This window comes from Neocloeon triangulifer, unplaced genomic scaffold, assembly GCF_031216515.1.
Source record: "Neocloeon triangulifer isolate White Clay Creek 2 clone unplaced genomic scaffold, ASM3121651v1 ptg000006l, whole genome shotgun sequence".
In the NCBI taxonomy this organism is placed as follows: domain Eukaryota; kingdom Metazoa; phylum Arthropoda; class Insecta; order Ephemeroptera; family Baetidae; genus Neocloeon; species Neocloeon triangulifer.
Window position 1 is genome coordinate 704,114 of NW_026775549.1, and position 18,400 is coordinate 722,513.

Genomic DNA, 18,400 nt, shown 5'->3' on the forward strand with positions numbered 1-18,400 from the left:
CGTACGGCTCTAACCCTCCCCTTGAATTTTCCCCGTTGTTGCCCTAGTGCTTTAGCAAGTCGGCTCTCCGGGCTTCCATGCGGGCGTATGTGATTCACGGGCGACCGAAAAATAGCAACAAACAAACAGCATAATGCAATTATCGGCGTGCAAGGCGATTGTCAACGAGTTCTAGTGTCGAATCGAGCGAAAACAGCGGCCGATCGCGAGCATCCCCTCGGCGAGGGGCAGGCAGCCACCACCGCAGCAGCAGCAGCAGCAGCACCGCCACCACTGCCACCGGAGGAGAGTGAAATCGTGTAATGCTGCTGGTGTTTTGCAACAACTGCCATTCGAGTGCATCAAATGTGCAACAGGCTTCAATTGAAGTCAGTGTGCTGCAGTTAATTCGCGACACCCCCGCTCGCCTCGCGTCCCTGCGCCAAAATTCTCCGCCCCGGTTCGCCGATTAATTAGCCCGCTGCCGAATCGCGCGCGCGACCCTTAATTGTCAACGTAGAAAAAGGACGAGTACTTCTCGTTGCCGTGCAAATTGCTACACACCGAGCTCTTTGGCTCGCTCGCTGCTTCTCTGTGTTATATTTTCTCTCTCGCAGGGAAAATCGATCTGCTGGCGTTCAGCATGCACTGGCTGGCCTCGTGCACCCTTTCTCGCCAGGTCTGACGCACCCGCGATTTATTCGCACGCAGAATAAATTGGCACTCAGTCCGAGCCGCACGCTCTTAGAGTAGACCCACTTCTTGTCTGCGGCAGCATGAGCATGGAGTGGAACGAGCACTCGGGGGGTGGCTACCCTCACCGACGCGGCGGCCCCAGCAGCACCACCCGGCCCCTGGCACCGGCCTGGGCGTACGAGGGCACCGGCGGCCAGCAGCAGCAGTACCACGGCGGCGGCCACGCGTACTTCAGCGAGGAGGAATCGGCACAAGCCTGACCCCATGGGTCTGGTCCGGCGACGGTGATGACGGGTCGTCAGCACTCCTCTTCCTACCCCCAGCACTACCAAACCCATCCGCCTCCGTCTTCGTCCACGCAAAACCACCACCACCATCACCACCACCACCACCATCCGCAGCAGCAGCTGTCACCTCTGACCTCGGGCCCTTCCGCCGCCTACCACGGCCAGCAACACCACCAGCCGGTCAATCACCACGGCGGCCACCCCCATAGCTCAGCAGGACCACACCACGTGACCCAACAACAATCCAACTCTAGGGAGTGCCTTGAGGAACCCGTTGTCTCCGGCAGCCAGGTAAGTTTTGTACACATAATTCATTTTTAAAATAACATTTTTAATTTTTTTTCTTTTGTCTTTGGCCACAATTTTTAACTAATATAGGAACCGGATTTTGAAACCGCCGATGAAAAATATAATGTTTTGGTGTGTTTCCGTCAACAGAAATATAGAAATTAAAAAAAAAATACGAGGCAAATCTTTGATGGTTAAATTGGTTAAGATAAATTTAAAAAAAAACTAATTATAACAATATATTTTTTAATGGAATTTATAAAAAAAATTATAATATATTTTTTAAGCTATTTTTATTTTATGGTGAAAATAATTTGTTCGAAACAATAAGGGGATAAGCGCCATCAGAGCAGCATAAATGCATCCGCGATCAACAAGTTATCCCGGAGCATAGCGCAGGATTATGCACCCTTCCTACCCGCGTCGAGCATGAGCAGTGGGTTCATTACCAACCCTATTCAAACCGCGAATTTAATTAATCCGTGAGAAAAAGCGAGAAACCGAATCCGAGAGTGCGTGTGTTTGTGCTTATGCAACGCGCCCGACACGGATGAGCTGCACTGCCGGCCAAGTAATGCGCGTTTTGCACACCTCAGTACTCACCCGGCCGGCTTCAAAAAGTGGAATCGGGCAATGAGCTGGCACCAGGGTTATCTGCGTCCAAACATACACACACAGGGCGCGCGCACACATGCATGATTTGTGTTCATAATTCACTTGAATGAACTGCAAGCTCACTCGCAGGGCAACACTTTTATACACTCTGCGGTGAGCATACGATCGAGATGCTGGCGAAATTTCACAGCTCACTTGTTTCAGCACAGCCGTCCGCCTGCCAGTTGCTGGGATGCAGCAAAACGTGTCCACGTGTATTGATCATGCGAGATACACCGTCAAGTACCCGCGCGCGTTATGCTGCATTCGTCACATCCTTTTTGCGGGGGAAAATACATCATGAAATATAACAAATCATGGGCGTCATCTGTATTATATTCGATGATGACGACTGGAGCGATGCTGAAAAATAGAGGGAAATTCATATAATAATGTGGTGCAGTTGGCCAGCAGTTTTCCCAATGTTTTGATGCACCGCGCAGTTTTCCTGTATTCATTAACGCGCTTTTGCTCACAGGAATATAAATCAAAAGGACGTGATGCTTTCAACTGTCGAAATCACACAATATGGCGCATTTGTGCGGAACATGGATATTCAGCGCAATCAGGAAACGATTCTAAAATTTTATGGAAACTAGATATAAAAAAAAATCTAAAACATTTGCTGCCTCAGGCTAGCTTTTGAAATAAATTATAAACTAAGCAACATGTGTTCGCTCAAATTATTTAGAATCAATTAAGTTTGCTTTAAAAAATTACCTTCCTTGATCTTGCACCCTTATATAGACTCCATTTCTCAACTTTTTTTATTTAATTTTTTTATTATTATTATTATTTTTTAGGCACATTTTCCTTATCAGAAGTGAAATCATGAAAGAGAGGCTATTTATAAAGCAGAAAAATCATAGGTTTACATACAAAGGAAGATTTAATATTTTAAAAAGTTTTTGATTTAAGAAACTGAAATTTGACAAAATTAAATTCATTTAAAAATTTATCAAATTTTATTGGTCCCATAGTTATTAAAAAATTAACTCCAGATACCCCATTACAAGAATAATAAATATACCAAAATCAATGTTCAAGTTTTATTAATTTTGCTTTTCAGAAAAACTAAAAAATTGAATTCCTCAAATCAAAAACTTTTTTAAATATTAAATCGTCATGTGTATGTAAGCCTGTAATATTTTAAGCTTTTTAAATAGCATCAGCGCCACATAAATAATGAGTACCAATTTTTCTTCTCCATCTGAGCGCGCTTTATTTTCTGCTGTCGACCGCAACAGTTTGGAACGGAAGTGATGCGTTTTGATTTTTCATGGCTCGATTTGCAGCTGCTGTCGCGGTGCATGAATAAAATATAAAATATTACGCACGCGAAAATAAATACAGCGGCAGCAGGGACGCACACGCGCAAGTTTAAATTGAATGCAAATACGCTCGGCTCGTGCGTTTTAATGATGAACCTCCGTGACGCGAACTCGTACAAAGTCGTTTTGCTCCTCTGGAGGCCACAATGTGTGCCGAGATGCCTCCCTTGCAGCATTTTTTTTCCCTCTCGCAAATTGCCTATCTCGACATAAATCACTTTTCCTTCTTTGAAGAGGGCATTTATACCGCGCAAAAAAAAACTACCAAATGTGCGCAATAAAGTAATGCGAGTCATGTCCGGTGCATGTGCTCGACGGAATTGTTCGCTCTTGGAGATTTTCCTCCTACATTAGTAATTCCGAGGATCACTTGCATGAAAGTTATCCTCACAGGAGTGGCGGCCTTTTTTTAGCACAGCCAAATTTTCAATTATTTTTATACTCGGAGAGTAAGAGCGATGTACACACTTCACTCAAGTCTAGACCGACATTCTTATGAGCTGTTCTTAGAAATGAGGAAAAGTCTTGTTACTTCAATTATTTCCTGTTGAAATAAGAAATAATGCTTAGGTTAAAAAATAATTTTAATAACCTTTTGAATTATTATATAATAAAGTAAATATTCTAAAATATAATATTATACATTGAGGCTTGAGAACATTTTCATGAGCAAAGTTTTTCATTTAAACAAAATTCAACTCCCCCATGTGGAAATTTTTACAAGAAGTGAAATTATTTTATTTATTATTCACCATTAAATTTTTTTCAATATCACAGCTTAAATATCATTAGCTTAATGATAAGCGGTGTAAAATTTGCGATTTTCATAAGGAAAACTTTGAAATTAGGGAGGTATAACTACTCTTCTGGAAATTATAACAAAATCTTTTACAAAAATCGTATCAAAATCAATACAAAATTAAAGGAAGTTGGGCAACCAAAATGATAAAAAATTTGGCAATTTAATAAAAAAATTTAAAAAAAAAATTGTTATCCTTTAAGAAAAGCAACTTATTTTCAAAGTCAAAGTTTTTACAACAATGACGGTTAAAATTTTCGATTGTTCTCCAATCTTTGCCAAAAATTGCTACAATTGTTAAGTCCTCCTTAAAGCGAATTTTAAAATTGATTTCCGCACCCTCTGCAAGGCCCACCTGTGGCAAAACCAGGGATCAGTGACAAACTTGTAAAAACTAAAAGTCAACCAAGGCTCATTTTAAAACTTCATAAATTTGGAAGTTTTAAAAGATGTCTCGCTAGTGGTGATACCGTTTTTTCCTAACAATTAAAAAAAATTCTCTCAAACAACAGATTATTTTTCAATTTATACTTAAATTTCGCAACAATTAATTAGGTCAAATAATAATAGACACGAGAAAATAAATTTAATTTGAACCAGTTTTGAAATTAAACAATTATACAGATAAGATATGAAAAATCACAATAAATCTTATCCCAGTTGATATCGTAGCTTAGAACAGTTGTAGGGCAAAAGTTGTTTCCACCAACTAATTGGACGGTGGGCCATTTTTATTATAGTCGCGGTGTGTGTGGGTTGGCGGTGGTTGTGTTAAAATAATTTATTGCTTCGCAGACGTTGGGCCGGACTTGCGATTGTCATAACAAGAAATGTACTGCAGCACTTGCCCACCCCATTAAGTGCACGGCGGGTCAATCGATTTCCTTTCCGCTCTCGCACGCAGACAAACGAAAAATTCTCACACGCCACCCTCCTGCCTATACCGGCCAGCGAAAAGACAGATTGCCGTCCGGCAGGACAACATTTTTAATATTTTCTGCACCGCGAGGGATTTCGTGATTAGCCTTTTGTGCGCGCCGGCGAAATGCTGCTCTCGACAAAAAGCAGCGAATTTTGCGGCTTGCTTTTGAATTGAACGAAATATTATTCTGCCCTTGAATCATCCTGTTCAGATAATGGGCCGCGCATATTTCGACTAAAATAGTATTTGAAAACAATAGGCTGGCAGAAAATGCAAAAACTAGTTGTAAACTAGGAGAGGCAGCAGCAGCAGTGGAGACTCTTCCGAGCTCTCCGCTGAAACATATATTTGATGTGGAAAACCGGTTGTATCTTTTTCTTAGAATTTGCATAGTGGTTTGACCACAAAACTGAAACGGGGGAACATTGAAATTATCTAATATGCCCCAGCACAGAGCGCTAGGGTCGAGCAACAACGCCTCTTTTGCTCGCTTGCTTTTGCGTGTACGTACCCTACTTACATTAAGTGCGCGCAAAACATTACCGAGCGATCAATTTCACATGCGGTGCGCGCAGCCCACGGCGGCAAATAATAATTGCTGCTGGACACACACATACACACGCCGATTTTCAATAACAATAAAATCGCACGCCGGCCAGTAAAAGAGCAGGCCGCGCAAAATAATAAACCCATAAAGTGGTGGCCGCATTGAGATCAAATTACACCTGCAAAAACACACACCAGCGGAACGACCGACCCGGCCAGCGCGAGTATTAGAAAACGCATAAAAGCTATCTCAACCCCACATGTTGGTCCTTATTTACGTAGTACAGGTTTTAGTGTAAAAATATTAAATCTAATATTCTCACAAATATTCAATTTTTATTTATTTAAATTTCTTATATCTTTTTATTTTAATTTTTTAATATAATTCAAATTCTTTTGTTGAAGCAATTTACATTTTTTTTATTTAAAAATAATGATATTTGGATCAAAATAGTTATTTTTATATTCTTTGTTGTGATTCTTAAATTTTTTTATTTCTTCTCTTCAATGCCATAAATCAATATTATAATTGAAAGATAATTAATTGTGCATTATGTTTTAAATATGAGTTAACGGTGATATCATTTGTATCAGCAGACAGTAGATATAAGAAATTCAAATAAAATTGAAATAATAATTAAGAAAATACAACAGGTTGTATTGCTAAAATTTCAAATTTCTCTGTTAATATGCGTCTCAAATAAATTTAAATTGTTAGTTTTCTGCTTTTTTTTATAAAAGTGCCCAAAATTAATTTTACTATGGTAAATGCCAAACTGCTGCTGTTCAAAGTTCGACGAAACGTGACGTCGAATGTAAATTTTTTCGGAAGGGGCCGGAATCGAAATTGATGTGTGCCTACGCAAAGGAGTGAATAACTGAAACAAACAATTACTGTGCGCCGAGTGAATATTAATAGCATTGTATCAAACGCAGCATTAGTATAGGGACGAGGACGAGATTGAGTGAGAGAAAGAAAGAACGAGAGGCTTGGTGATGTGTGTGTGTGTGCATGCGAACACACACATATACAACATACAACAGCCGCGTTGTAATAATAAAAAAGAGAGGAGTGAAAGTTCATCGAACTCGGGAAATAATTACCAAAACGCGCACAGTGAAAAAAAACACAAGGCTCGGCTCGTTCCCATATTAATCCGGAATTCAATTTTTCATGTAAGGCGCATTATTAGACATCAGTGATACGATGCAATAAAAACATAATTAGTATGCATGCTGAGGAAACGCAGCTTGCAGGGATTGATGGCCGCGCTAATGCCAAGGCTGCCTTACTACGCGTTCGACTTCAAAAAATAACACTACGCTCCTTTCTTCTGTAATAAAAAAAGAGAAAACTTATTACAATGTTTTATGCCCATAGCTGTGCGTATGGCACTTTAATCTCCCCTCCAAAAACGTCTTTCTTTAAACAGGAGTATAATAATAATCAAGGTCTCCATACCAAGCGTGTCAGTGCACTTTTTAGTGCGCACAAATTTTTAGCACCTCCTTCAGCACTGCTATGTAATATTTATTCAGTACGTGCTCACCTTCGCACGAAAAAATGATTGCGCAGTTTCATCCTTTGGCACTCACTTGAGCGGGTCTCTGTAAATTTATTCCCGCATTGGATTAAAAGCAGGCGTTGTGTGTCGCCTCAAGTTTATGTACGAACAGGTCCTGCAAGTGTTGCAATGGCAGATTTTGTTTTCATATTATATTATGTATATCGGATCACACGTGAGAAGCAGTCGGCGTTACCACATCGGTGCGTTGATATAATTGTAATGGCTTTTCATGCAGTTGGTTCTTTAGTTGGTTAGTACCTCCTGATGGCCGGTCGCCTGCCAGGAGACTTTCCCTTTCAGATTAGAGCCTCCGCGTGTAAGAAGGACACACACAGCAGTTTGGTTTTTTTTTTAATTTTGTTTGGAGATTAAGTTGCACTCACCTTTCTAATTCACTTCATTAATCATGACTCTTGTGTAATGAGATTTATTAAATTTTAATCTGAGTGAAAAAGAAATTAAAAAAAAAACAGCGGAGCAGACGAATTTATGACTCCATTGGCCAAATATTTTAAAACTTCTATTTTCCAGTCAAGCTTAATAATTATGGTGTAATATAAAGACGTCAAAGAGAAATATTATGTTGTACGCCTTCTTTACTTTTTATTTTGAGACAACACACAAGCTCTTGAAACAGGATACAAAATTTATTTGCCAGTGCCACCCGAGCATTACTATCTGGATTCTCATAATTTACAATTAACATTCTAGCAGTTGAGAAAATAGTACACGCACCGACAAAGAAACGAGCATATAATAAGTGGATTACCAAACGCGCCGCTGTGAGTTTCCAGCTAGAGAGGTTGATAATTTGTTGCGTTTGTTATCTCTCTCTATATATAATATGAAAAGAGACCCAAAGTATGTATCTTGCGTGTTAATTTCAAGGTTGGTCCATCTAATACCTGCTGCATTAGAACTGCTGTGGATGCCCCCTTCTCGATTTTTACCTGGCTACCTCCTCCACTTTGCGCGTTGGTTCCCCTTCGCAGCTCCTCGTTCTGCACAACCTGACTCACAAACGAGCCCGGCCGACGCGTCCTCTACGGCATTTTTTACTATTTCTCCTTACAATTAAGGGTTTTATTTATTCACCTATAAAAACTGATGCCCAACTGTTAAACTTAATGCCTGCAACACGAATTCTTGGTGAGTGGAGTTGCGTCATTAGCCATGCCGAAAACGATGAGAATAAATAGAAAGACGCGGCCCAGCACTTTGCCAAAATAAAATTAACCTGAAAAAACTGCGTTTCGGTTTTTCTGGCGTGAAAAATAATAAGTCGATGCGAAATGAATGTGTGCCGCCAAGAGTGTGTTCATATTTTCGCTTCAGACCCTCTTCTTCGAGAGAGTGAATGAAATGTTATGAAGAGTGCGCGGAACTAACCTATTGTAAGCCACCATGGTATAACCCTTTCTGTTTCTTTTTCATTCACAGCTCGACGTGCCCGGGCTGTGTATGCTCAGTCAGAGAGAGAAGACGTCATTTTCCTTTTTCGCAAATAAGCGTCGAAATTAAACACAGAAAAAATTTTCATTCTTTTATTAGGGATAAGCAGAAAAAAACAGAAGCCACACTTGACATTTTAATCTGAAGTGCATTTTTTTTTTTAGGTAAATATTTATCGTTTTAAAATGCACAGGTGACTTTTTTCCAACATGTAATTATGGCAACTGTGCAGAAAAAAAGCATAAATTTCAAATATTTCAAAACGGCTTTTGGATACTTCGGATAAAAAGAAGAAAAAAATTAATCAGGACAAAGCTTGTTTTCTCACTTCGTGAAGTCTCCCAAATCAAGTGCTAACTTCTTCACTCAAATAATTTAATTGATAACAAATATTAAAATATTTCGTTTCCGAGCTAAATTATTATCTATTATTGTTAATATCAACACTTACTTTTTGTATAAAAGTGATAGAATGTTATCGCTCACTGCCCGCTCATCGACGGCCTGGGAACAAATTTTTCCACGGGGATGAATTTGAGCGTCGAGAGGGGATGCTTTTTATCCGCTTCAAATCATCATTGCTCTCGGTGCAAAAGATTCATTTTTTAGAGAGGAGGAAGTGGAGAATTTATATAAAATATTTTCACTTGGGGGAGTTTTGATAGAGATGGATGTGAGGGTGGGTCCCTCTGAGCAGCGGCCATCAAGCACAAGTAAAAAATGCATTGCACGCCCCTCCATGCACTTCATACAATTGTAAAAAGTACCTGTGCTGCGTGGAATCTTGACGTCGGCCAGACGCAAAAGTCTCTCTTATTCTCGGCCCCTCATTTTTTGAATTTTTTCGGTGGAAATTTTTCTTGGCTTCACGTTCGGTTTCTTATAAATATACCCCGCTTTGTGAGAGTTTCTTATATAGTGACGTCACACAGCAAGTAGTTGGAATAAAAAAATCAACCCTCTTCAAGAGCGCCGACCACCTACGGTTGACGACTATACAAAACTTCAAAGAAGCAATAAGGAGAGGAGAAAAAATGTGTCCTGTGCTCTGATCGAAGGTCAAACGAATGAAAATTTTCCTTTGTCTTGCACTCCGTGACTCTTTTTGTTAATCTCTTTTTAGCATAAAATAAATTGTGAAGTGAGGTGAGAAAAAACTATTGAAGCAGAAATTGCCATAAACAATAATCGGCGCATGTTCATGGCTTTTCGCACAATCGAGCATGTGGTCTGTGCCAGTAATCAGGGCTTTGGTCAAATTTCTTTCAATTTCTCTCGCAGAACACAATGAAGGATGCCGACCAAAAACTTGCGGCACGTTTCACATAATGTATCGTGCATTGTCCATTCATTTTGAATTTATAAATTACAACGCATATTACAATCGAGTTTTGTCTCGTTAGGTCGAAAATTATGCGAGGCAGCACTCTTTGATGTTGCGACCCCCATAAATCCATTCATGATAACTCTCATTTTCGCGCGGGCCCACAGCTGCCGCATAATAATAAAGATGGATGGACGGAGTGAATCAGTATTCGTCATGCGGATTCAAACGAAAAACAATAAAAAGCAGGCGACATTGCGAAAAAAATGTCTAGGAGGAAAATTCGAATATTCCGGCGGTGCGCCGGCGACTTGAAAATTTTTTGGCTCCTGTCGCGCCAAAATAATTTCTAGATCTATTTCAAGGCGGCGGGACCTTTAATTCAAATTAGCAGGAGAGTTTCATAATAATATTCTGGTGCGAGCCGCGAACGTAAATAAATGCGCGCGTGGATAATTTAAATGCTGCGCGGTCTCGAGCTCTGGATGCCGCCCCGACGGAGAGAATTACTCTGTGAAAAAAATAGCCCTGCGCTGCTTCTTATTGGTCTGGGCACTACTTTTTTCCCTAGTGCTGTATTTATAAATGCATTCGCCCTAGATTCAACGGCTCTTCTTTATGTGCTGGTAGATAGAAGAACGCGCGGTGCGTCTCTCTAGCTCGCCATATTACGCACTTGCTGCGTTATTCTCTCGCTCGCGGAGCCGCGTGTGCGTGTTTTGTGCTCTACACACACACAGAGCGCGGCAAAGCAGCATCCCAGCAACAAGAAGAGGCCTTAGATGAGATCAGAAATAGCTTTTGGCATATAAAGCATAAAAAATATAATCTAAAGAGGAGCAGCAATGCATGTGCACATGTGATGACGCGACATTTGTTTAAGATATAACCATCATTTTTTTTTTTTACATTCGCCCGCTCTCTCGATGTGATACATTCCCTAGCTGCGGCGCATCCACGCACACAGGCCATGCCATTATATATCAAGTTACCAAAGTTGACTAATAAGGAGGAAGGAAGAAATTTTCGGCCCATGCATTGAGATTATTATATGAAACTGCGCCCGACTTGAACACAAATGCACGCATATGGCATACAAAGACGAGGCATTATTTATTAGAGACGCGCCAGAGCTATATGAGATGCAGTACCCATTTCTGATGACAAAAACTAAATTCACAGTCAAAGGTTTTTTCCTCCTTCCGATGACATCACGTCAACGCATTGGAAAATAATTGACGTAGATTTTGATAAGAGGGGAAATCATCTCACATTAAAGCAGTGAAATATGATTGAATCCCACTTGAAAATAAAAACAAATAAGAAAAATTAACTGAATAAAAGTTGTTTCCGATAAACAATTTAAAATCTTTCTATTGAAAAATTGCGGGCTCTAGCTAATTCAAGCTAATAAGGAAAAGAGCAAAAAAATAGATCAATATAATCTATAATTTTTCTAGGATGTAAATTTTACATTTCTTTTACTTCATTGATACCCTTTTGATCTTTTGAAAAAAAAAATATTTTTATATAAATATACCAATCTGTGAAAAAGAAGCATAATAATCCGATTATTCATTCATAGTTTTGTAAGCTGTTTTTTTCGCTGTTTTTTTTTCGGAATTTTAATTGTGAAGGATACCTTCTCTGAAAATTAAGAGCTAAAATTTCATGCGGCACAAAAAATCAACTTGGTTGCGTTCCGGCTTGCTGAGTGAGCTCAGCATTACTTGAAATTATATGGAGAACCTCGTCGAGTATAAAAACCAACAGGTCGATAATGCGCATTATTTTTTGCGTATACTTTTCATAAATCGTTTCCTGCGGGGTGAAAGAACTGCGCAATTAACATTTCACAATTTCCATCACGTCACACGTACGTACCAGTTTTATCTCGAAAGTATAATCTCGTGGCACTCGTTAAGTCTTTTTGCGTGCAAATTCAAGAGCGGCTTGTTATGTACAGTTGTTACCTCATTTCCAAAGCGCGAAAATCAAACCGCGCACCTATAATTTCTTTTCTATTTTAAGAAACACACGCGGCGGCCTGTTGTGCTTCTTATCGCACCGGTGAAATCTGCTGCTGCCGAGTTATAATTTCATTCCACGCAAAGTCGCACCGTACATTGAGAGAGAAAGAAAAGAAAGAGGGAAGCTATATGCGTGCACCGTGACCCAATACGAATTTGTGTGCCAGGACATTAGATATATACACAAAAAATGCCATTCATAATAATGCCGCGACTGACACGACCCACTTCCGTCACCCCGTAGCAATTACAATTTTTCTCGTTTCAAATTTTTATCTGCGCGCCTGCAGCGGCGGCGAACGCGAGAGCTGCCGAATGATAATTGACGCGTTTAATTAACGTCCGCCGCCATCTTGGTTGCGCGATGAGAAAAAGAAATAAATGCATTTGCCGTTAATCCCGGGGCCGACGCAATTTCGGTTCATAATTATGCAACGCCTCTCTCGCGCGCCCGGTTAAAAATAAACTCACGCACCTATTTAATATTACGCACGCCGAAAAAAGCAGCGGCGGCCGCGCTGATGCTGCTGCAAAGTCTCAAGCGCGGCATGCGCTCCCGCGCGCGCGGCCAAAGGTGACTAACAATTTATCTAAAAATACGCCCTAAATCAAAATGCGGCTGCTCTTTTTGCATCACACACTCGCTGCTCAGCACTTGGCCCTCGCTTGTGTGTGTGAAAAAGCGCCTGCAAGAAAAAATTGTCGCGCGGCTGGGCCGATTTGGCGCCGAGTCACTTTTTTCGCCCGCCACTGCCGCCCCGACAGAAAAGAGGGAAGGCTTTGCTCTCACTCGCTCTTCCTCTGTTTGTCTCTTTGTGCGTTAATGAATAACTTTAATTTGCATTCGCCGACTATTCAAGAGACATTCGCCTCTTGTCAGCTATTTCTGAACACAGACTGCTTGTGATGTTCACTTTGTTGTGGACGCGCTCGCTCGCCGGACACTTGCTTGGGTTGACAAAGAAAATATTAAGTGAGAGAACGGACATTACAAGAGAGAGGTTTAAGCCCTGTTCGATTAAGCTAATAAAGTTTGAGCCTGTGTGTTTGCAAATTTTAACGCTGTTGGCATGTGTTTTAAAAGCATACCAACAAAGTGAAATTGACTTACTAATTTAGTTTCCAGAACAGTTTTATCTTTTAAAGACAGGAAGTTAATTAATCTTATTGCTATAAAAAATTATGCTAATCCAAACTGGATATTTTATTTTAATTTTACAATCAGATTGAAGTAAGAAATGAAGCCAGTGAATTGTAACATCATGAGTAATCCCAAGAGACACAAAATGCAACCAAAATGAATTGTTATCCATTATAATACAAATTAAGCAATTTTCTTATAATCTGCCTATAATTTAAATTTTTGTACAGTTAAAAAAAATAATCATTTAATCCTGATTTAATCATTTTGGATGATGGTTAATTTTTAATTATTTTTGAAAAATAAATATATATTATAGTAATTCAATATTAATAATACTAAATACGTCTAAATAAATAAAAATAACAGCACAAATTAGCAATTAATAAACACAGATAACATTAAAATAAAACGGGTAAATAATAAATTTAGATTAATCTATTTATTATTAAAAACCTCAAATTGTTAAAAAGCATTATATTTATCTATGAAAATATAATTATTTTATCATTATAGGCTCAAAATTTCCACTGATTTGAATTAACATTGGCTATCAGTTTACAGTGGTTTACAGTTTATTTATTTTAAATTACCATTCATAAGCAAAAATGTTCTAAGCCTCTAGGATTATTTTATTTGTAAGATAATTTGACAGATTTGATTTCGTAATTTTGGAAAATCCGCCAAACTAATGCATTTCCTGTTCCGCTAAAATTGTCAAAAGCACATCTTCCGACAGAAATTATGGGGTGATCGAAATCTGGAAACACGTGTGGACATGAACGCATTTTTATATTTTGACCCAAATTCTACCGAATCATCTTCCGAGCGCGTGAAATGCATACCGACAAAAAGCTGCTCTGGCGGGCGGCAGCACCGCGTGATGTGTTTGTAATTCAAGCACTCTATGCTCGCTGGTTGCATGAGCTGCGCTGCTTTTCTTGTCGGACAATGCGTTGCCGTGAAACAAAAGGGTGCAGAATAAATAAAGAAGAAAAAGGAAGAAAAACGCGCGGGCGCGCGTTCAAGAGTGCGTGTGCAGCGCAGCCGAACACAAAGGCAGCAATTTTGTAGTAGGTTTCTTGGTCGTATATATATTGTTGACGGAATTAACCACGGGCGCGAGAAACGCGCTCGCTCGATTCATGCCTTTTAATTATTTGGGATAACACCGCGCGCGAGAGAGCTCATTGCTCTCGATGGTACCACGCCAAAGTTGGGCTCATAAAATTGTACAAAGCTGCAGCATAACAGAAAAGGAAGGCTACGTCACTCGGACGTGACGTCACAGAGACAAGCAGTTCACAGTTCACATGGTGAAGTCGCATTTATCGATTGTAATCTCAATGTGCCTCGGCCCAAGCACCACATGCAGTGTTTGTTTACTTGGCAACATTAATATATACACATATGAAATGTAATGCAATTAAGAATATTATTTCGCTTTGTTTCTTTCTCCTCCTTTCCCCTTTGTGCAGCTCCGTGGGTTGGCGCAAAAGGAAGCATGCACCGATTTTATCACGTGTGTAAAAAAAATTGTTGAGTGGATACATTATTATGTATAGCATGAGCCAAAAACATTCCCAGTAACTCCTTTGAGGAAATATAGATAATTTAATGATTTGAAATAAAATTCTCGGAAATCTCCACTATTCTACTTATTTTTTTACCCGCGGGTTTGGAGAATTGAAAGTATAATCGGGCGCAATCGAAAGAGAAAAAATGTCGCCGGCGAAACGAAACTAGGCGTGCCGGGCATGAGAAATCAAATTGGGAGGCGCATTGCCCAGCCAGGTCTTGCAAAAACAAAAACCCGCGGTTTTCACATACACCGCGGCCAGAACCTGTTGAAAAAACCTGCAGCAGCGGGAGCGGGAGAAGAGAGTACCTGCTCAAAAAACCTGTTTTTCAAAAGCAGCAAGCACACTTTTTTCAAAGAGGTGCTCATTTTCCCGGTGCTGCCACATAATAGCGCCATGATCATAACATACCTATTATATTTCGTTGCCGCTCTCTGGCTGCGTTCTTTTTTTATAACTTTCAGCGCCAAAGTTCCTTTTCCACTGTGCGGTCCTCCTCCCCAACTTTTCATCAAGGTGATCTGCATTGCGAGCGAGCTGGAAAGAGCGCTCCTAGCTGGACACACACACATCCTTACACATATGCTGCATATAAAAAAACCAGATCTGATTTATAATTCACCGTACAGAATGGAATAACAACAAGCCTTTCAAAGTGACTCTTTTTTCTCGGAAACTCTCTTACCAAATCTGTGCGTATGAAAATAAAATTTCATTGCTCGCGCACAGAACGAGGCTTTGAGCGGCTGCATTTTTGATTATTATAAGATAAGCTGCTCGCAGGCATTCTTTCATTATTATTTCTTATACCTGCGCCTCTCCAAAGAAATTTATTTTCCGCTCCTGCAATGACGGGCGGCCGACAACAATTAATAATGATTCAGGAAAAATTGCGCGCACCTGTGTAATTACAGTGGCGCTGCAGGGAGACGTTTCTTTCTTTGGCTGTTTTGTATGTGCGAGCCGCGTTAATTTTGCTCTCTCTTAAGTGATTAATAATCACTGCATGTTAATGAGAGGAGGCTCTTCTGTATATTATTCAAATTATTTTATTATTATTCACCTGAGGAGAGGCATTGGAGCGTAATGAAGGTGATGTCTTTCTCTAACTACGCCAAATTATTTCGCTTTGTGCGTGCCGCTGTGGCCAGGTGCTGCTCACGTGCACCATTACTGTGAGAACAAACCTCGCAAAATCAAAGCGAATGTGTACGTGTCTTTATGAAAGGAATTTTCTATCTAACGTTTGCAAGAATGTTCTCCGCGTATACACGATCTCGATGATGAGGGCATAAAAATTGGTGTTCATTGGATTTCACGCAACTCCTCATGCGTTCATTCCGGAAAAAATAAAACTATTTTTAGCCTCTTCTATTTCAAGGATGGCATTTTCTAACACATCTTGTAGACCGAAATTATTTTATTACAGGTAATAAGCGGCCCAGTGTTGTGAATAATTACTATGCGGAAAGTTCACACAGTAGCGCAGTTTTCGGCCTGTTGCTGGGAATATACACAAGTGCATTTAACTTTAAAAGTGGGATGTAAACACCTTGGACTCAAAATGAGTCATGAAAAGATAAAGAGAAAGACAAGTACTTTAAAAATATATAACCGCAATAGCAATTGGCAATTGAGAAGTTGAACCTTGAGTTTGACGTTTAAAAAAAATTCAGAAATAAATATAATTATTGGAAAGCAATTTGACCAAAAATAATCGTCGATTCAAAACAAAAATTTATGGGAAATGGTCAAATTAGCTAAATCCTTCTATCTTTGAAGATAATTTAAAAATTCAGGTTGGCGAACTGTTATTTAAAAGCTGCAACTTTTTAATCCAATTTTAATTGCATTAGTTCGGTGCAATGGCCCAGATTTATTTATGTGCGGCCCAAACAAGGTCTTGAAGCGGGCCATAATTTATCTTTTTTCATGCAGCAGCTCCGTTCTCGATATAATTCATAATTAACCCGGCGAGGAAAACAAAACAGGGCCTGATTAGGTGTCCAATAAGAGATGGTCTCGGCACGCAGCATCATGCAGCGAGTGCTCTTATTTCCAGCGAAGAGATGTTAATGCCTATAAGTGGGTTGGAAACCTTGAACCCGCCGGTTTTTGTAAAGTATGATGCACGTGTAAAAGTCGACGGACCTATGGTCGCTTCTTCCTCTCTCTCTCTCTCTTTCTCTGCTTGACAAGAAATTTTTCAAACGTACACATGCATAAGATGCAGCAGAGACTTTTCATTAAATTTAAAGACCGCGCGCGTCTAATTTAAATTTAACATCGATGTTGCTTCTCAACTCAAATCACGCTGGTGTGTGTGTGCCTATCTGACAGAGAGCAGCGCCAGAGATCACATACATAGTTTGACTTTTCATTGACCTTCATTTATTCAACATGGACCTCAAATGGAATCATAATTGTCCCTCCGCGCATTATCAGCACACACACGCACGAGCTTTGTACATTTAAATATACATACTAGAGCTCGCTCTCAGTGATGCCGTATATTATAAAATAGAGACTCGCCTCTCATGAATTTAACTCAAGCGTATGTGTATATCGAGCCACTAACTGTACCGCTCGTTTGTATAAGACGCACAATATACACGCACTGTGACCGCGCGAGGATAATATGTGTATCGCTCTGATCACATTTAACGAACAGCATTTCTCGCTCTTGAAGAGCAAAAAGTGGTCCACTGAATTTTAAGCAGCTCGCATGTGTCCACGAGGCAAATTATAAATGAATCAGAGCTCTCGGTGTGCGAGATGCCTCAACCGGCTAATTTTAATACTAAATTTGCTCAGGAGTGCCGCTTCGGAAAAAGGTGTGTGTGTGACCCTATAGGATTTTTTCGCTTCTCCCACAGCTGCGCCACGGAATTGCTGCTCGATTTATTAGCGACAGGTCCACACTGACGTTAATCGAAATATATTTTGCCGCTCTTTGCGACGAGCTGGCTCTAGAGAATCCTGTTTGCACGCGAAATTCAGGTTACCTTTTGCTTCTCCCATGCCGAGTAATTATTTTTAGTTGGCGTGGTGACCGGTCGCACCGACAATTATGTGCGTTGATGAGCGTAAAGTAACGCGCTCGGCTCAAGTATATTGTGAACGTACAAGAGCGTAACTGCAAAACATTATTAATTCTAAAATTAGAGTTCGGACGCGTTATTTAAAATTTTTACGAGTGAGAAGATCAAAATCTGGCGAAAAACAATTGGCACTAATTGTTAATTGAAGAATAATTGAATTTTTTTAAAATAATTTGATGGTTGCTTTGAGTGAGAGAAAGGGTATATGCAACCCGTTTAGCCACTGGCGTTGAGCGGATTTACTGCCTCGGACCTTTCAAGAGTTATTTACGAGCTGCGATTTCATTCGGCGAACCAAAGTAATAGGCGCTCAATATTTTAATTTGCGGCCTTCAGCTGCGCGGAAAATTAAGTAGCCTTAACCTTAGCCGACACAAACCCTCAAATTTTGTTTGGCCTCTGAAAACCATAAGGTGAGATAATCTGCTTTTTCATATCCACGTGCACGAGCTGCAAATAAACTTTTTCTCTCAGATCTAATCTCATTTTTTCGGAGAGCGAAAATAAGTTATAAAAATTCATTGTCCCTAAACAAAAAGGCTGAGCTCTTTTAAGTATTATAGACACACAAAAGCCGCGCTCCAACAGGGCGCTTAATCGATTCATAATTCAATAATGTGTTGAAAAGGCAAAGCTGCTGCGATGGGCAAATTAATTAGACAAATCTTCGCCGCCTCCTCCTCGACTAACCGCTGGCGATGA

General features: G+C 40.0%; 1 protein-coding gene across 4 annotated transcripts in view; it reads left to right on the top strand.

The window, feature by feature from the left end:
* LOC132194161 (voltage-dependent L-type calcium channel subunit beta-1-like) overlaps positions 1–18,400 on the top strand; it is a 47,533-nt gene continuing 29,133 nt past the window's right edge. For 2 of the 4 annotated variants that reach the window (XM_059615277.1, XM_059615278.1), the window contains exon 1: positions 1–1,253. In XM_059615277.1, the coding sequence (XP_059471260.1) occupies positions 963–1,253 (291 nt within the window). In that variant the 5' untranslated portion in view covers positions 1–962. The remainder of the gene's footprint in view (positions 1,254–18,400) is intronic. The other 2 variants (XR_009441516.1, XM_059615284.1) reach the window with 1 other exon arrangement.